The sequence below is a fragment of the Amphimedon queenslandica genome, unplaced genomic scaffold (assembly GCF_000090795.2).
Source record: "Amphimedon queenslandica unplaced genomic scaffold, v1.1 AMPQUscaffold_13512, whole genome shotgun sequence".
NCBI lineage: Eukaryota > Metazoa > Porifera > Demospongiae > Haplosclerida > Niphatidae > Amphimedon > Amphimedon queenslandica.
Genome location: NW_003546252.1, coordinates 361258 through 381424, shown reverse-complemented (window position 1 = coordinate 381424; position 20167 = coordinate 361258). Strand labels below are relative to the sequence as shown.

At 33.6% G+C, this 20167-nt stretch overlaps 5 protein-coding genes and 2 long non-coding RNA genes across 7 annotated transcripts in view; all 7 read left to right on the top strand.

Moving 5' to 3' along the window:
- The first annotated feature begins 638 nt into the window (after positions 1-638).
- On the top strand, positions 639-1618 carry LOC109588036 (scavenger receptor cysteine-rich domain superfamily protein-like). Its single transcript, XM_020004231.1, has 5 exons — positions 639-713; positions 761-887; positions 946-1107; positions 1157-1336; positions 1383-1618. Exons 1-5 carry the CDS (start codon positions 639-641, stop codon positions 1616-1618), a joined length of 780 nt encoding a protein of 259 aa, XP_019859790.1.
- A 4260-nt stretch (positions 1619-5878) lies between these two features.
- LOC109588027 (deleted in malignant brain tumors 1 protein-like) lies at positions 5879-10164 on the top strand. The gene is made up of 14 exons (XM_020004224.1): positions 5879-5996; positions 6563-6736; positions 7068-7232; positions 7282-7455; positions 7503-7718; positions 7760-7939; positions 7991-8143; positions 8193-8351; positions 8395-8556; positions 8610-8789; positions 8836-9006; positions 9067-9228; positions 9699-9893; positions 9953-10164. Exons 1-14 carry the CDS (start codon positions 5879-5881, stop codon positions 10162-10164), a joined length of 2421 nt encoding a protein of 806 aa, XP_019859783.1.
- A 555-nt stretch (positions 10165-10719) lies between these two features.
- On the top strand, positions 10720-12112 carry LOC109588019 (scavenger receptor cysteine-rich domain superfamily protein-like). The gene is made up of 7 exons (XM_020004219.1): positions 10720-10783; positions 10831-11010; positions 11052-11213; positions 11260-11424; positions 11483-11650; positions 11702-11866; positions 11910-12112. The coding sequence occupies exons 1-7, from the start codon at positions 10720-10722 to the stop codon at positions 12110-12112; spliced, it is 1107 nt and encodes a 368-aa protein (XP_019859778.1).
- Positions 12113-13435: 1323 nt separating this feature from the next.
- LOC109588273 (uncharacterized) lies at positions 13436-13878 on the top strand. Its single transcript, XR_002188055.1, has 3 exons — positions 13436-13540; positions 13593-13755; positions 13802-13878. It is a non-coding gene; the product is annotated as an uncharacterized LOC109588273 (long non-coding RNA).
- A 206-nt stretch (positions 13879-14084) lies between these two features.
- LOC109588281 (uncharacterized) lies at positions 14085-14611 on the top strand. The gene is made up of 3 exons (XR_002188063.1): positions 14085-14173; positions 14233-14406; positions 14456-14611. It is a non-coding gene; the product is annotated as an uncharacterized LOC109588281 (long non-coding RNA).
- A 182-nt stretch (positions 14612-14793) lies between these two features.
- On the top strand, positions 14794-18557 carry LOC109588010 (fibrillin-1-like). The gene is made up of 22 exons (XM_020004213.1): positions 14794-14854; positions 14903-15025; positions 15087-15209; positions 15260-15382; positions 15434-15556; positions 15600-15719; positions 15767-15892; positions 15936-16067; positions 16118-16240; positions 16293-16412; positions 16455-16574; positions 16622-16744; positions 16789-16911; positions 16954-17076; positions 17124-17366; positions 17412-17534; positions 17581-17703; positions 17746-17868; positions 17919-18038; positions 18086-18208; positions 18253-18372; positions 18421-18557. The coding sequence occupies exons 1-22, from the start codon at positions 14794-14796 to the stop codon at positions 18555-18557; spliced, it is 2775 nt and encodes a 924-aa protein (XP_019859772.1).
- Positions 18558-18563: 6 nt separating this feature from the next.
- LOC109588004 (fibrillin-2-like) overlaps positions 18564-20167 on the top strand; it is an 11152-nt gene continuing 9548 nt past the window's right edge. Inside the window, 8 exon segments of the mRNA XM_020004206.1 lie at positions 18564-18588; positions 18667-18789; positions 18839-18958; positions 19215-19334; positions 19566-19688; positions 19733-19855; positions 19896-20018; positions 20066-20167. The exon segment at positions 20066-20167 is cut by the window's right edge and continues 5 nt beyond it. Coding sequence (XP_019859765.1) covers positions 18564-18588; positions 18667-18789; positions 18839-18958; positions 19215-19334; positions 19566-19688; positions 19733-19855; positions 19896-20018; positions 20066-20167 — 859 coding nt within the window.

The window sequence follows — 20167 nt, the reverse complement described above, 5'->3', positions numbered from 1 at the left end:
GCCTTCATAGGTCAATGCCACATCACTATTTATTATTGTGAGTAAAACTAAAGTGGTCTCATTATTATGGTGAAATTATTGTATTTTTTGCATTTCAAAGATTTTATAAAAGAACTTGCAGATGCACCATGTGGTTACAAATGTGCAGATTTTTCACAATTCAGTTTTATTTTTCAGAGAGAGCGAAAAGGTGTAATTAATTTTGTAAATAGCCGTTTTTCATTTAGAGCATAGAACAATAATGATAAACAAGAATAACAACTGTAAGAGAGAATGGAAGAGCAAAAATTGCTCAAAAATTAGAACTTTGTTTTTCATGCCTTGCTTACAAAGGATAAGCAAGGGTGTGAAGGTATTTGTAGAAATTATTATATTAACTCTTGCTTTCTTGTCATATCCTATCACAAGAAGTAAGAAGTATAAATAATAGCAAAATTTTCTTACTTATCTTAAACACCCTATAGAACTCTTATGCTCTTACATTTTTGTATGATTATTTGTTTATGTACATAATTATTGTAGTTGTGATTCATTGGCATGCATAACTGAGGCACTGGTGCATGAAGCTTAAGCATAAAAGCACAATTTTTTCTGCTTGTTTCATTCACTGCAATCAGGGTGCTCCTGTTGCAACTATGATGAGCATTTTACTTTTCTCTCTCTTTTTCAATGTGGCATTTGCTCAGCAATGTACCGATGGTACAGTTCGTCTGGTAAAACTTTTTCTTAGTTTTTGTGAAGTAAATTTATTATCTTATAGACCTCTGGTTCTACTTATGGAGCAGTTGAAGTGTGTTTAAATGGTGAGTGGGGCAGCATTTGTCGTGACTTTTGGAACAATGAAGATGCAAGTGTTATTTGTCGTCAGTTAGGATACTCACCCTATGGTAAGCATCTATATAATTATAATGCACTATTGTGATTATTTTAAAACCAATTTTTCAGGTGCCATTGGCTCTTCAACTACATATTACTCATCTCATGCAGCAGCTCATAAGATGATTGATGTTAATTGTACTGGAGCCGAAACTAATATTGTTAACTGTCCCTACAATGGATACAGCAGTTATTCTTGTTCAACGGGTAGAGATGCTAACGTGTTTTGTGGTGGGTTTTGTGGTTTTAAGATTATTGTTATGATTATTTCAACTTATAGCTGTTGGAGTTAGTTCAAGTAGTTGTACTTCAGGAAGTGTCCGTCTAGTTGGAGGATCCAATAAATATCAAGGAAGAGTTGAAGTTTGTGTCAATCAAGCATGGAGTAGTGTCTGTACTTCTAGTGGCTGGAACATGAAAGCTGCTAGAATAGTCTGTCATCAAGTTTCAAGCAACCTAAGTATGCTTAATTAGTACTGTACTGATATCAAATTTCTATTTTATAGTCAATGTCAACTATGGGACTGTTAGTGCATTTGGATTTCCTCAAGGCTCAGGAAGAGTTTTAGTGGGGTACTTCAGTTGTGATGGAGATGAAGCTAATTTATTAGAATGTCAACCAAACTACCGCTATATGTATGCTTATGGCTACTGTCAGAATAGTAACTACTATCGTAAGTATTATGATGCTGCTGTCATGTGTGAAGGTGAGTATACATGGTATGACAGTCTCTTTGCATAATTATGTATGCATCACTACATTCAGCTAACTGTACGAATGGAGCAGTAAGATTGAGAGGTGGTAGTGATTCAACTTATGGCAGAGTTGAAGTTTGTGTCAATGGACTATGGGGTACTATTTGTAGTGATTACTGGGACTATGAGGATGCATCAGTTTTATGTAACCAGTTAGGATTCTCACCTTATGGTTAGAAATGCACGTGTCATGAGTCATACCATTGAATCTCTGTACTGTAGGTGCTATTTCGGGCAATGGATATTACACATTTAATTTACCAGTTCATATTCTTGACCTCAATTGTACTGGTAATGAAAGTAGTTTATGGGATTGTCCTTACAATGGAACTGTTGATTTCTTTAACTGTCCATCAAGCCATGATGCAGAAGTCATATGCAGAAGTATGTTATTGTTTTAGTAAATCACATAGATTATAATAGTATTGTTATTATTAACTATTTTTGTAAACATAAGATATTTTTGTGCATAAATTAGCAGCTCATGTTTACACAGTCGTGTCAACATTTCTTTCATGTTTTGCTACATGATTAATTTACCAAAAGATTAACTTCTAATGACTATAATGCACACAATTACATACTCCCCCTTTTAAAATAATGCTGCAATTTTTGAGTCTGCTCTAATTACAGTGATTATGTGGATAAAAAGATATACTGTATATATATGTATGTGTACATGTAGTCATTGTATAGCATATCTGCAGTATCAGTTGCTAAACTGTATGTCTATGTATTTTAAACTAAACTACTGTTAGACAAATAGTGTGGGAGTGCAAAACTGTTGCTAATAAGTTTAAAAGAGAGTGAGAGCATGTTGTATTGATTAGTGCATTTACTTGCTCTTTAGCTCTGGAAACAGTAAAGTGCCGTAATTATGACCATGCACACTCTTCTGGCATTGTGCAAGTGCAGACAGTTTTTGACCATAGAAGTTTTAGCTCATATGCCAACAACTTGTCCTCATGGTTTGGCCTCTCCTAGAACTGCCACTGACTGCTAAGACAATAGATTACTATTAATTTTGTATCATATGAAACTACTTACACGTATATAGGGAAATTATAAGCCATTCCATTTCAGAAATTTAGCTACAAAAAGGACACTTTGGAAGAGTGCAGTCAAAACGATAAAAAATAAAAATGGTTAAGTAACAGAATCACAAGATATTGAAGCATTGTGCTTTATAATGTAAATCCTTGTGCATTTAAGAATTGCCAAGGCATAAGTCTGTATTCTTATGCAAGATCTATGCCTAACAATTCTTGTGTATAAGTAAAATTTTATCATTAAATGTACAATCAATCCTCATGTGATGCATTAATATTTGTTTTTTACAGAGATATTGTTGTTTTCTTGTGCTAAATGCATGTACTGTATTTGCTCGATTAAACGCCCGGGTGTTTATTTCTTAACGGAGAAAAATTCAAGTAAAAAAAAGCCCATAGTAGATTCAAGCCCACGGCCTTCTAGCATTCCAAACTGTACTCCAACAGTTAGAGTATCTGGGACAATCTTAATCCTGAGGCACATATAGTGGCTGAAATATGCGTATCTATAGTTAGAAAATATTTATCTTGGGCGTTTATTTGAGCAGGGCGTTTGTTCGAGCAAATACAGTAATTGCTCTAAATTTTTTGGCAATTAGCAAAAATGCAGGAATGTCTTATATGCAGGGAGTTGTAACTATTAATTATAAGGGCAGTTAAAGATACATGATTTGTTGCTCCACTCCTTCTCCTCCTCTTTCTTTGTAAATATCACTGCTAATTTTTTGGAATGTTTTTGTGTACATTATGAGAGACTATAGTATATACACAGTAGTAATAAATCAAGAACTAATACTGTGATTCCCTGTAACTATACATGTATGAGTTTACTGGGATTCATGAAGAATAATTCTAGACTCCTAGTTTAGTTAGGTTCTTACAAATTGAGTGTATAGTTCTTGATTTATTACTACTGTGTATATACTATAGCCCTCAAACATTTGAACTACAGTAGCATGACGTCATATCATGGAAATTCTCATAGCTTATTTAATTTGTAATTATTATTGTATACTGTCATTTGTTAGCCCTATAATGAAGTTAGTAAGTATTAGAGATTTTTTAGTTTTGTAAGCAATTAACAATGCAAAATTCTCATCTACAAACTTCTATAATTTCACAACAACAAGAGTATTGTTCCTTAATTGGTACATGTAGATACTTAGTGCTAGGGAAAGTCAAGCCTCAATTTTACTTTTTTACTGTAGCCAAGCTTGTGTGGTTTCTTTTTAAAGGAAAGACTTTATGTAAAGTTTAGTGCTCCACATACCTGAAACTTCACTGAATTGACTCACTTTCATTACTTACTAGTCTCACCCTGCCCGGCTAAGATTAATTTTTTACTAGCATCCAATAATGTGACATTAGTTTTACTTCTGCGACAAACGTATTAGTTCACTCCTATTTCCAGGTGTGATTTTATGCATTCTAATTTTTAACTGGAGCATATCTCTGTAGTACATCCCACTCATATTTGCCACTCCATTTTCGTGAATTTAATGCTTTTTGCATATTAATATAATTTTTATGCTATTACATGTGTTTTGCATTGTTAGATGTTACACTTACTCCTGACTCATGCTCCACTGGTGATGTTAGACTTGTTGATGGACCAGTAGAGTCAGCAGGAAGACTTGAGGTGTGTGTTAATCAGAACTGGGGAACAGTGTGCAGTAGAAGCTGGGACAGATCAGATAGTAGAGTTTTGTGTAGGCAGTTAGGATATCAAGATACAGGTGCACACACATAATGCCATCATTATGTCTATGCTGTTATAACAGGGTCAACTTATGGTAGTGGTTTGTATGGTCCAGGCAGTGGACTAATTGCATTTGGTTATCTCTACTGCAATGGTAATGAGGATTCTATTTTTAGTTGCAACAGAAATATATTTTCTGTTGTATCTGGATCATGCACTACTCATCATTATGATGTTGGAGTTACTTGTGATCGTTAGTTACCATTATTATAATTTTAAAATTTTTTATATTTTTATTTGAAATAGCTTTTTGTGATGATGGGTCTGTTCGTTTGGCTCAAGGTCAAAAGGCATCAGTTGGTCGTGTAGAAGTTTGTGTTGATGGCATTTGGCGTACTGTCTGTAGCCAGTACACAACTAATACTGATGCTAGTGTTATTTGCAGTAGCTTTGGATATTCTCCATATGGTAACTAAGGATTGTTGGGCTGTGTAAATTTGAAATAAACTTTTATTAAGCAACTTGTGCAGTAACTACTTTAGTATTATGATATCAGCAATTCAGCATATAGTCATTGTAATGTTTTATAGGAGCAATTAGTCTTCGAGGACACTTCACTGAATACGAAAGGTCTCATTTCATTTTTGATCTGAATTGTATTGGTAATGAGTCAAGTATTTGGAATTGTTCTTATAGCACATCAAGTGATAGTGCATGCAGCAGCTACAATGATGCATCAGTTTACTGTCAAGGTATTGCATATTGTCATTTGCTATTAATTAATTTGTAATTTTATTGTTTAGCTATCAGTACTCTAATGGCAAATTGTACTGATGGTGATGTTAGATTAGTTGGTGGTAGTACACAATACGAAGGAAGAGTTGAAGTGTGTATTAACAAAGCATGGGGGACTATTTGTAGATCTAGTTGGAGCAATTATGATAGTAATGTTGTCTGCAGACAGCTAGGTCACATGGGATTTGGTAAGTGCCTAAAGTAGCATTGTCTTACTTTATATGGCATATATTTTAGGTTCACGTTCATATTCTCGATTTGAACCAGGTGTTGGCCCAGTATTTATGAGTTATGTTGGCTGTTCAGGAAGGGAGACTTCTCTATTGGAATGTTATTATACACAGCCTTTTCAATATTCACATTGTGGACACTCTATTGATGCAGGTGTCATTTGTGAAGGTATTATGATTACTCATAGTGATATAATGATTGATTTTGTTGAACAGCTCCTTGTAAAACTGGAACTGTACGATTGGTAAGTGGGTCAAGCAGTTACTACAGAAGATATGGACGTGTAGAGGTGTGTCTTAAAAATGAGTGGGGAACCATATGTGATGATTTCTGGAATGATGCAGCTGCTTCTGTAGTCTGTAGAATGCTAGGATATTCATCTTATGGTAATAAAAATTTGAAGAAAATGATTGGATCTTAATATTTAGGAGCTAGAGCTTTGAGTAATCAATTTACAGAAGGATACTTAGACATGTACTTAAACTACTTGAATTGTAGTGGTTTGGAAAGTTCTGTGTTTGACTGTCCTTACAATCAATCAATTGATCACTCTTGTAATCAGTATGAAGATGCTTCGGTCATTTGTCAGTGTAAGACAATTTATATTATTATAACAAAAATTTTATAATTGTAAGTAATTTCACATTGTGATAATTTGTGAACTAAGTCATACCACTAATTAATATACCAGGGTAATAAACATGTAACCAATTTAAACTATCGTGGGCACCTTTTTTTCGAGGGCTATAAATTTTGTGGATTTTGCGATTTTTAATAAGATTCACGAAAATTACTTTCACGAAAATCAAATTAATACAGTACAAGATGGCAGACGGCATAAGTTTGCGAAAATTAAATCCACGAAATTTATAGCTCTCAAAAAAAAGGCGCCCTACGGTATGCTCCCTTTGATCAGCACTGTGACTTCAGCAAGTTACTGTAGGTGTCTTTAATAGTTGTATCTACTAGTTTATGTATGTGATGTGTAGCATAGGGGTTTGCTTTAAAAATATATTTTCATGTACTGTATAGTGGAGAAAAGTGCTATTGGAACTGGCCAATTGTGGCCAATATGGTGGTAAGGGATGATAAAATTGCCAAAATTTCTGTTTATAAGTGTTAAATCATTGATGTTATGTGTGCTTTTCTCAATTAGTAAATGATGTACAATATTCAAACTGCACTACTGGTGATATTAGACTGACTGGTGGATCTAATGAATATGAAGGAAGAGTTGAATATTGTCTTAATGGAGTTTGGGGTTCTGTTTGTGATGATAGTTGGGACACTTTGCAAGCAAAAACTGTCTGTCAGCAACTAGGACATAGAGGTGTTGAAATAACTGTTATTTATGTGTATGCCAAATTATTTATGATGGCACTGAAGTATAGGAAGACATGTGCTATATATACATGTACCTTTGTGCAATAGTGCAATTGCATTTTTAAAATTACATTTAGAGTTAACTTAGCAAGTTAAAAATGATGTTCCATTATCCCATATGTGTAGCCATATTATACATATACATGTATAATTCAAATTAGTTCTTGTATTCATTTAACTTGTCTATACTTCTGGCATTTCAGAACTTAAAGTTAACAGCTTAATTTTTTATTGTGTGGTTTCATTGTAGATCTAACTGAATGTGTCATTATTTATAGGCTTTACTTATAAAATAAATTCCTATTTTGGAATTGGATATAAACCAATGGTTGTTTATGACTCCAGATGCTCAACTGGCTCTGTTAACTTTAATAATTGCTATCTAAACTGGATCCCTAACTCATATTGCAACAATTATCATGAAGCTGGTGTCATATGTGAATGTGAGAATCTATTTCCATTTCCTATTATAATGTAAGCACTCTTTAATAGCTAATTCATGTGCTAATGGGCAGGTGAGATTAAAGGATAGTGATTCACAACGTCGGGGTAATGTACAAGTTTGTATTAATGGCACTTGGGGAGAAGTTTGTGGGCAAGGAAATTCTAAAGTTGATGGCAATCTTGCTTTAGTTGTGTGTTCTGAACTAGGATATTCCTCTTATGGTATAAACAGTTCAATTGTGTCTCAATACTTGTTATGCTCATTACAGGTGCCAGAAGTACTGTTGGTACTTGGTACATTCGATACTCTTATCGTTATTACTACTATTATCATTATTATTACCATCGCTCTGTGCTTTATGAGTATAATTTTAAACTCTTTGATGTACAATGTTATGGGAATGAATCAAGTATCCTTGACTGTAAACATGATACAATAGGAACATGCTCCAGTTATTATGCTAGTGGTGTTGTGTGCAGTTATGGTTAGTAAGAATTAAAATTTACATATATAATAGTTTTATAGACACCATTGATGCTCCTGTAAACTGTACTGATGGCAGTATAAGACTGTATGGTGGTTCTAGTACAATGGAGGGTATACTGCATGTTTGTGCTAATGGAGCATGGGTCACAGTGTGTTCAAGTTATTGGGATGACCGAGACAATACTGTAGCTTGTCGTCAACTTGGTTTCTCATCATATAGTAAGAGTTTCCTTTTATTAAATGTAATAATAATTTTTTTTGATGATGTAGAATATGAAACTGACGTAACTAGTACTGATTATCCAGTTATATTTAACTATTTTAACTGTCGTGGATCTGAAAGTACTTTGGGAGAATGTGGCTCTGGGCTAACATCTAATAATTTCTGCACTCATCGTCAAGTAATCAGAATTACTTGTGAAGGTATATCATATTATAACTGAGACAATATCGTTTTTATTTATATTTTTAGACAAATGTACTGAAAATGATGTTCGCCTTCATGGTGGGGACAAATACTATGGATATGTTCAATTCTGTACCAAAGGAGAATGGCGTTCTGTTTGCATTAATCACTGGGATAATAAAGATGCTAGTGTTGTTTGCACACAACTGGGTTACTCACCCTATGGTCAGTGATGAAACTTCAATTTGCTTATATATTTGTACTATAGGAGCACTGGTTGGTCAATCCTGGTGGTACAGTAATTCGTTCTACACTAATGTTCTCAGAGGTGTTAATTGTGTTGGGAATGAGACTAGTCTTCAAGATTGTCCTACAGACAGCAGTGCTAGCTGTGGCTATAGTTATTATCATGCCACTGTCATTTGTCCAGGTCTGATATGATTTTTTTTGAAGTATAATTAGGCTAATCACATTTAATAACAGTTCATGGATCGGCATATTCTAATTGTACTGATGGTGAAGTTAGATTGTTTGGTGGATCTACTGAATATGAAGGAACTGTTGAGATTTGTCGTAATAATGCTTGGGGGACAATATCTTCTAACTGGTATTCTAATAATATTGCTCAAACTGTTTGTAATACACTTGGATTTAAAACACCAGGTTTTACAAGATTTTGTACTATTGCTATTTATTATATTATTGTTAGGTGTATCTTCTGTTCGTAATGCTTATTATGGGGAAGGCAGTGGTCCTATTCTTATGGGAGGTTACATTTCTTGCTGGTCAGGTACTACTTCATTACTGAATTGTTACAATAACCCTTCTGACATTATACACTCAAATTCTCATCACTATGACATTGGTGTCAGATGTGAACGTAAGAATTATAATGATTATAAATTTGGATATTTAAGTTAATTTTGTTGCTATTTTATAGCACCCTGCACTAATGGTGACATCAGACTGCAAGGTAGTAGTAATCCTTTAGTTGGTAGAGTAGAAGTGTGTGTTAATAAGACATGGGGCACCATATGTGATAGAAGATGGGATAATAGTGATGCCACTGTGGCATGCAGACAGCTTGGATTTTCAGATCAAGGTAAATTACTAGCAATAATATATCATATATCCTCAAATCAAAGCTGGGTGCAAATAAACACCAGGTAGCAATAAAATGGAACTATGCATCCACAAAAATAGCCTTAAAATATTAGGCTTCCTGAAGTCTTGTGCGTGAGGTCCCTGGTTTGAATCTCACTGTTGACTCTAATTATATTTTATTTTTTGAATTTTTAAGGTCCAAATGTCATTTTAAGAAATAGACACTTGGACTTTTATATGAGGAAATATGGTACTATAATGAGATGTACAAGATGATTTATTGGCAAGAGTAATATTTGGCAAATTTACCTGTTGAAAGTTAATTGGCGAATTTTATGTTGGTGATTTTGTGCCACAAGCCATTGAGCATGCTCAGATTGAAACAAAATGGCTGATTTTAGAATCGCCAATCGCCAATATTAATTCCTCACCAATAAATCATCTTGTACGGTATATCACTACTTGTAGGAGCCACTGCTGGTCGATCATCATCATATTGGTGGTGGTGGTCATGGCACAGACGGTATAGTGAAGGCGAAAAAGCTTTTCATATAATTGATTTAAGTTGTAAAGGAACAGAGGATAGTGTCTTTGATTGTTCTTATAGTAATGTCCAGTCTTTCTATTGCCATTCACATGATGATGCATATGTAACTTGTGCAGGTATAATTTTATATACATTTGACTGTAATAGTAGTTAAGTTAATCACAACTTTATGTAGCTCCTGATACAAGTGATAATTGTACAGCTGGCGATATCAGATTAGTTGGTGGTCTATCGAAGTATGAAGGTCGTGTTGAAATGTGTTATGGAGGCTCATGGGGCTCAATATGTCCTTCAAGTTGGGATAGGAATGATGCTAAAGTTGTTTGTCAGCAGTTGAACTATTCTATAGCTGGTGAAGACCTAATAATTGTTTTTGTTTGCATGTAGTTGTGCGAATTTATCTAATCTACTTGTACTTCTTTTAGGATCCACTGCTTCAAATTCATATGGTAAAGGTGTTGGGCCAGTACACATTTCTGGTGTTTCTTGTTCTGGGAATGAAACTAGGCTGCTTAATTGTTCTTATTACACTCATTCATGCTCTTATAGCTATGATGCTGGAGTAAAATGTGAAGGTGAATATATGGTTGAAATTTCTTATTATTACAAAATATTTCACTTTAGCTCCATGTACAAATGGTGATGTGCGGTTAAAAGGTAACAGTAGATACACTGATTTTGGTCGTGTTGAAATATGCTTTAACAATACTTGGGGCACTATATGTGATGATTACTGGGACTATGATGATGCTACTGTGGTCTGTAAACAACTAGGATTCTCTCCTTTTGGTAAAATTGATAAAATGAGTTTTGTAGATATCATTTATTCCATTAGGTGCCATACCAAAGAAAGGCTTTTATACAGAGTATATATTTTCTCATAATATTTACAGTATTAATTGCACTGGAACTGAAGATAGCCTTTTTGACTGTCCTTACAGCATGGAAAGTAATGGATCCAAATCAGACTGTTTGGGTCATGAAGATGCTGCTGTGATCTGTCAAGGTATTATGGACAATTTTATCTGATTAAACAACAATCAATTTTGCTAGCTTTAAATACCTTGTCTTCAAATTGCACTAATTTTGATGTCCAGTTGGTTGATGAAGTTAGCCTGAATAAAGGAAAAGTTCAGATATGTATTAATGGAGTGTGGGGCCTTTTATGTAGTAATTCCATTGATAAAAATGATGCTCGAGTTATATGCTCACAGTTGGGGTACTCAACAGGAGGTATGTGTATTGTTATAATTTTCAATTTTAAGATACTTTAGGTAATTTATTGTACAATGGGCAATTGTCTGAAAATGATGTGCTACTTGTTACTGATCTTGGTTGTTCTAGTACCGACACTCTGATCACTCAATGTTCTTTTTCTCATTTTACTGAAACTTCTAATTGTGATGGAAGAAGTGTTGCCTCCATTCATTGTAAAAGTAAAGGAATCAACATTATGTTTTTTTATTTAATAGTGGTAACTAGATTGTACTGATGGGGAAATTAAGATCATTCCATACAGCTCTTACTCAAAACTGATTGGTAGATTAGAAGTGTGTGTTAATGGTGCATGGGGAGTAATATGTAGAGATTTCTTTGATAACAATGATGCTGCTGTTGCCTGTGGACAGTTAGGATACTCATCAGAAGGTATTTTTATTAAAATGCATGACTAGTTTAATCATTAATTTATTTTGTGAAACATTAGGCTCAGTAGCAATCACTGAAAGCTACTATTCTGGCTTAGTAGAAATTGCTATTTTTGATTTAAACTGTACTGGCAGTGAGAAAAATATTTGGGATTGCCCCAGTAATGCTTTAGTAGAGCAGTATACTTGCTCATCTAACTCTTATTATGCTGGAATTGCTTGTCACTGTAAGAAGTTGGAATTTGCCACAGTATATTTACTTTTAATTCATTACATAGCATCATCAGTCAACCTCACAAACTGTACAACTGGTGAGACTAGGCTATCTGATACATTACAAGGCCGTGTTGAACTATGCTATAATAATGTTTGGTATGGAGTTTGTGGAGATAATTACAATGAAATCTCTTCTGTTATTTGTAAAAACGTGGAACACCAAAAAGGTTGCAAATTGTTAACAATTTTATTTATATACATTATGTATAGAAAGTAGAAATGCTTATCAGAGTAATTTTCCTGATCTTTCAAGCTTACCGTTATTTCCATATGAGTTTCGTTGCTGGCAGGGTAATGAAGCTTCATTGTTAGACTGTTCTAAAAGCATTGCAAGTTGTTATAGTAGTAGTAATAACAATGGTGACTATGCTGGAGTAGTCTGTGAAGGTATCATTACATTTTTATTGATATAAAGTCAAATGAATTTTATAGACATTTGTAAAAATGGGTCTGTTCATCTGGGTGGTTCTGGTTATGCATCAATTGGTAGAGTAATGCTTTGTATTAACGGCCATTGGGGAACTGTATGTCGAGACAGTTTTGATGATGAAGATGCTAGTGTTGTATGCAAACAATTGGGCTATTCTTCATATGGTAAGTATGTCAATAATGATATTTAAGGATTTTATTAATATCTAAAGGAACTGTTGTACTTCCCTACAATTCCTATTATGATTATTATGCTCCTGAGTTCATTCATGATTTGAATTGCACTGGTACTGAGGAAAGAGTCTTAGACTGTTTATTCATTGTTAGGGGCTCATATTCATGTAGTCGCTACTCTGATGCAGCTGTAGTTTGTCAAAATCAAAGTAAATTTCATCTTATTTTTACATTTTATATTGGCAGTGTTTTATTTGGTGATGTTTCCATATTAATTGATAGTTTTATTTTGCTGATAAGACAATAGTTCATGCATTAACCATAGCAAATGGCAGTTTAATATTGACAATTTTAATATTAAATCACCAAAATTAATCACTATTGGATTAATTCTATTTTAATTAGCTATAATTGAAACCAATATTGACATTGCATGTTCTGATGGTGATTCTCGTTTGATTGGTGGCATTAATGATGCTGAAGGACGTGTTGAAATGTGTTATAATAATTTCTGGGGGCAAGTTTGTCATAATTCATGGAGTACATCTGATGCTAATGTAGTCTGTAAACAACTTGGACACCAGTCTAAAGGTATGTTTTTGATTTATCATTATCTCAAAAAACTTCTTTTACAGGTGCAATTGCTTTGCATAATAGCTACTTTGGCAATGATCAAGATCCTCATATTATTTCTTATCTTTATTGCAGTGGGTCTGAGTCTTCTCTCCTGGGCTGCAGTAAAGATTTCATTGCAGCTGCTATATCTTGCAGTGATGAAACAGTAGCTGGAGCTATTTGTATAGGTTAGCACTAATTGCTTTGTTAATTTTTAATTATTCATGTACATTTTTGTAGCTATAGATGAATGTAGTAATGGGGCAGTAAGACTAGTTAACCAACATACTGATGCTACAAATGCTGGTAGAGTTGAATTGTGTGTAGAAAATACATGGACTACACTATGTGATCAAAGTTGGGACATTGAAGATGCACAAGTTGTCTGTAGACAGTTGGGGTTCTCTATATATGGTGTGCTTTGTTACCTGCCCATACCCTTTTTATTTATATGCTGGTAGGTACATTACCTGAATATAATTGTTATACAGAAAGTGACCTGTCTTTTGGAATCACTGACCTCAATTGTACTGGTAATGAAGATCACTTGCTTAATTGTTCACACAGTAATGCTGCATTGCACAACTGTCAGTCTCATAGTGATGCCAGTGTTGTATGTCAAAGTACATACCCTAATTCATTGATAATCGAAATATTATGTTTTTACTATTGTAGGAATTATTCATCAAGCTAACTGCACTAATGGTGACGTGAGGCTGGTTGATGGTAGCACAGAAGATGATGGTAGAGTTGAAGTATGTATCACTGAGGCATGGGGAAGCATCTGCTCCTATGGCTGGAATGTGCATGATGCTTTTGTTGTATGCAAGCAATTAGGGTAATTTTAGTCATAGTGTATTATTTATGCTTTGATACTATTACAGTTATATTGGTGGAAGAGTTCAAAGCATCTCCTCTGGAGTTGGTCCTGTTCTTATGTCACATTTATATTGCAATGGAAATGAAGAAACACTTCTTGATTGTTCCCATCAGTCTTGTTACATATCTCAGTGTACTTCATCTGATGCTGGGGTCAGTTGTGAAAGTAAGTGCTAGATTTATAGCTCTAATTTCCTCTTTACATATAGCTTCCTGTACTAATGGAAGCATTAGACTTGACAGTTATACTCGATATCCTAGCCTACCAAAGACTGTAGAAGTCTGCATAAACAGCACATGGCACACAATTTGTAATAGTCATTTTACTAAGACAGAAGCAAGTGTGATTTGTTCACAATTAGGTTACTCTTCATATGGTTAGTATATGCATGTACATGTATGCAGTGTAGGATGAAGTCATATTCTTGTATTATAGGTGCATGGCCAAGCAATAATCAGTACAATTCTGATAATATATGGCCATTTGGAGTTTATGCATTATATTGCAATGGAAATGAAACTAATGTTTTTGATTGTTCATATTCTGTGACCAGTTCTGTTGGCCATAGCTGTTCTAGATGGTCACATCAAGCTTCTGTCAAATGCCAATGTAAGCTAAACTTGTTTAATTTGAACATGTATTGGTTTTACGACATTAGCTAAAACTACTGAATTTGTTGATTGTGCCAATGGTGATCTAAGACTGATTGGAGGACAAACAAAGAATCAAGGAAGTGTACAGATTTGTTACAACAATGCCTGGACATATTTGTGTAGTGGATGGTATTGGGGTACTACTGAAGCTAATGTTGTATGTGGGCAGCTTGGATATCGTTCTTATGGTAGAATATAGTTAGTTATCCTTGTTGTGAGAATCATTTATACATTAGGATCTGTTGCCTATTGGTACAATCGTTTTAATGCACCTCAGGATTCATCATTTGTTTATGGATTCTTTAATTGTTATGGCTCTGAAAAAAAGCTCACCAATTGTCGCATGTATTCATATTGGTTAAGATATTGCTACCCTTCTGATATAGCTAGTGTGTCTTGCCGTGGTAAAGAAATGTTTCTATGATTCCATTTGTACACATCATGCTTTATAGATATTGATGAATGTCAACAGGGCATATCAGGGTGTTCTCAAGTATGTACTAACACGATTGGCAGTTACTTGTGTAGCTGTTATCCTGGATATCAACTGAGTAATGACAGTCACTATTGCATAGGTTTGGATTCACAAGCATTGCACACATAGCTTGATGCATAGTTGAATGTTTATTACTTTAGATATTGATGAATGTGATGAAGAACTTGGTGCCTGCAGTCAAAGTTGTACTAATACTGATGGAAGTTATATATGTAACTGTACTACTGGTTATACATTGAATAATGATGGTCAAACTTGTAATGGTAAATCAGATGTGATTATAAGAATTATTTGCTTAATTCTATGTTTCTAGACATCAATGAGTGTATTGTCGATAATGGTGATTGTGGCAGTATATGTATTAACACGAATGGTAGCTATTTTTGTTCTTGTGAGTCTGGTTTTACTTTAGAAGCCGACCAATATAATTGCACAGGTATGCACTGTCATTAATATATTTTATGCTTGTGGCTACCTTTATATACAGATATCAATGAGTGTCTCACTGATAATGGTGGATGTAGTTATACCTGTATAAATACTCCAGGAAGCTACACATGTGATTGCAGCACTGGTTATAACTATGATCCCATTGAAATGAATTGCTCTGGTAAAAATTTTGACATAGACATTATTGTTTTAAATCATGTTAGACATTAATGAATGTGATATGGCTAATGGTGGTTGCGAGGATATTTGCACAAACACTAATGGAAGTTTTTATTGCTCATGCTCCTCTGGTTTTGAGTTAAAAAATAATGTTTTCTGTTCAGGTACAGAAGTAGCTATTTACTTAACAAATGTGGCTATAATCTTATAGATGTTAATGAGTGCTCACAGAGTGCTTCAAGCTGTGCCCAAGTGTGTATTAATACTGTTGGTAGTTATCAATGTAGTTGTCATGTGGGACATATTTTAGCATCTGATGGTCGTAACTGTGATGCAGGTAACTCTATTGTTGTTAAGTATTAAACATTACTATGATTTAGTTGCTGTTGGAAAGTGCTTAGGAGCAGGTATTTGTAATCAGCAATGTACCAATTCTCCTGGATCAACTGAAGGTTTTATTTGTTCTTGTTATTCTGGATATGTGCTCAGTAATGACAGTCACACATGCATAGGTATACAAATGATTTACAGCTTGTTTGTCAAGTTAATTTTCCCGGTATAGATATTGATGAATGTGATGCTATGAACATAAGTTGTGAACAGACGTGTCACAACAGTCAAGGATCCTATTATTGTTCATGCTTTGATGGCTATGGTTTAGATTCTGATAAATACAACTGCTCAGGTTCGGCTATTGAATAGCTCATTTCATTAAATTTTTTGTTTTTATTTGTTAGACATCAATGAGTGTAATGATGATAATGGGGGCTGTGAGCAAATTTGCACTAATACTATTGGAAGCTACTTGTGTACTTGTAATGTTGGCTATGCACTGACAAATGATAAATTTTGTTCAGGTAACACTTATAATCATAATTGCTATTAATTCTGCTAAAAAGATATCAATGAATGTAGTATTAGCAATGGTGGTTGTGAACAAACCTGTTACAATACTGCGGGAAGCTATTACTGTATGTGTGGTACTGGATTCACTTTAAATGCATACAATAATTGCACAGGTTAATATTTAACATGTTTTTTCAGATTTTTACATTGAATTATATAGACATCAAGGAATGTGATACTAATAATGGAGGTTGTGGCCAGTCTTGTCACAATACATTTGGTAGCTATTACTGTACTTGCAACAACAGCTACTCACTCAATGCTGACTATCATACGTGTGATGGTAAGTATAGATGAAAAGTAAAATGACTTGTTGTATTGAATTAGATATTGATGAGTGTGTCTATGGTACTCATGGTTGTAATCAGAACTGTACTAATACTAATGGATCTTATCTTTGTTACTGTATGACTGGTTATCATCTTATGGACAATCAAAAAATATGCACTGGTAATATCATCAGAAAATATTTTTTATGTTAATTTTTAATAGATACAAATGAGTGTCTTTTGAGTAATGGTGGTTGTTCTCAGTTGTGTACTAATACTATTGGTAGCTATCAGTGTAACTGTAGGAATGGATATCAGCTAAGTGATAATGAAATTGATTGTGATGGTTAGTTATCCATCATTTTTGTATTGTTACTAGATTTTCTATTTCAGATATTAATGAGTGTATTAATGGCACTCATCTATGTGAACACAACTGTTATAATACTAATGGTAGTTATGTCTGTGATTGTGAACCAGGCTACCAATTATCAAATGGACTAACATGTTCTGATATCAATGAATGTGAGGCTAATAATGGAGGCTGTGCTCAAGTGTGTGTTAATCAAGTTGGATCATATTATTGTCAGTGTAACAATGGATATACTCTTGATGATGATGCTCATGGGTGTTCAGGTAAATTATTTTAGATATTATTTTGATCCAATTATAATTATTCAGATCACAATGAATGCTTGAACAATGTTAATGCTTGTGAACAAATCTGTCACAATTCTAACAGTTCTTACTCTTGCTCATGTTTATCAGGATACAGACTAGCTGATAATAATAGAACTTGTGATGGTAGGTATTTGTGTTACTGTTGTATTTATGGTGCGTTCTTTATTAGATATTAATGAGTGTTCTGAAGGACTGTCAAGTTGTAATCAGTTGTGTATTAATACTATTGGAAGTTATGATTGTGATTGTTATGCTGGATTTGATTTGAAAAGTGACAACAAAACATGTCTAGGTATTGAATATTATCATGCATGTAGATTTATCTATTTGGTAGATATCAATGAGTGTACTGATGATAATAGAGGTTGTTCTGATTTATGTACTAACACAATTGGTAGTTATTATTGTTCTTGTAATTCTGGTTACTCACTGAACAGTGACAAGCATAATTGCAGTGGTATGTTTAACTACTGTTGAAAATTTTATAATAATTATTTTTTATTATAGACATCAACGAGTGTTTATCTGATAATGTTTGCATGCATTCTTGTATTAATACACCTGGCAGCTATTATTGTACTTGTGGATCTGGTTATACTTTAAATAATGATACAAACATTTGTCAAGGTAATAGTTGTACATTGTGCTACAGCTGTTGATCCTTTCTTTTAAAGATATTAATGAGTGTGGACTTAATAATGGGGACTGTGAACAGCTGTGTAATAATAGTATTGGAAGTTACTGGTGCTCTTGTCTTACTGGATACACATTAGATGCAAACAATATGAATTGCTCAGGTACACAAATTATAATGAATGTGCTTTTTATTACTGATGAGCAGATATTAATGAGTGTGATACTAACAATGGAGGTTGTGAACAGATTTGTACTAATACTGAATCATCCTATCAGTGTTCTTGTAGTGAAGGATTTAGCTTACATAACTATTTCTTTTGTTCAGGTACTGACTAGAGGTATATAGTTATAAATAATTTCCATACCTTATTAGATATTGATGAATGTACTGATGGTACTGGTAATTGTAGTCATATTTGCTTAAACACAGTTGGCAGCTATACCTGTCAGTGCCGGCTAGGATATGAGCTTGATACTGATAATCATAGTTGTATTGGTAAGTTCATTTAACAAACTATGGCAGAGTACCTGATTCATGAATGTTACTTTTTGGTTGTATGAGCTATTAGGCTGTCATTATTATAACACTTTACAATTTGTGACTCTTATTTTAAACTAGATATCAATGAATGTGATGCTCTGAATGGAGGTTGTGAGCAAACCTGTCAGAATACTGAAGGATCCTATCATTGCTCATGTTTTAATGGATACAGTTTGGATTCTGATCAATACAATTGTTCAGGTAATTTGTAATAACTAATATCTTTTTGTTCATGTATGTTTCTTAATAGACATCAATGAATGTAGTTTCAATAACGGACATTGTGAACACATTTGTGAAAATTCTATTGGAAACTATACATGCTCTTGTAATTCAGGCTATGTGCTAGTAAATGGAAAATTTTGCTCAGGTAGATTAACAATTTAACATATTGTACTGCATTTTAGTTTGGTTATTTTAATAAATTCCATGCACAAAAATAATGTATATAAGTTCAAAACACTTATAATATTTACTAATGTTGTGTTTTAAAATTTTGTATTAATTTAACAACTATATAAATGTTTTATTACACTCTCTTGATGGTTTGTATACTGCTAAAATTTGAATTTGTCCTATAGAAAATGTTTTAAATTTGAAATGATACTCTTTTATATTTTTTCAAGATATTAATGAGTGTAGTATCAACAATGGAGGTTGCAAGCAAACCTGTCACAATACTGCTGGAAGTTATTCTTGTGTTTGTGATATTGGCTTTACTTTAGATACTCATGATAACTGCTTAGGTAAGGAATCTGTATTACTGTAGGTTGCCTTTTTAAGGGCTATAGATTTTGCAGATTTGTATTTTGCTGATTTAATTTTCCATCTGTCATCTTGTACCATAATATTAATTTGATTTTTGCGGAAGTAATTTTCGTGAATCTTTAGAATAATTGTGAAATCCATGAAATTTACAGCCCTTGATAAAAGGCCCTACAGTATTGTTATTATTAAAATATCACAATTTTTTATAGATATTAATGAATGTGACGCTAATAATGGAGGTTGTGACCAGTCTTGTCACAATACATTTGGTAGCTATTACTGTACATGCAACAACAGCTACTCACTCAATGCTGACTATCATACTTGTGATGGTAAGTATAGGTGAAAAATAAAATGACTTGTTGTATTGAATTAGATATTGATGAGTGTGTCTATGGTACTCATGGTTGTAATCAGAACTGTACTAATACTAATGGATCTTATCTTTGTTACTGTATGACTGGTTATCATCTTATGGACAATCAAAAAACATGCACTGGTAATATCATCAGAAAGTATTTGTATGTTCATTTTAATAGATACAAATGAGTGTCTTTTGAGTAATGGTGGTTGTTCTCAGTTGTGTACTAATACTATTGGTAGCTATCAGTGTAACTGTAGAAATGGATATCAACTAAGTGATAATGAACTTGATTGTAATGGTTAGTTATCCATTATTTTTGTATTGTTACTAGATTTTCTATTTCAGATATTAATGAGTGTATTAATGGCACTCATTTATGTGAACACAACTGTTATAATACTAATGGTAGTTATGTCTGTGATTGTGAACCAGGCTACCAATTATCAA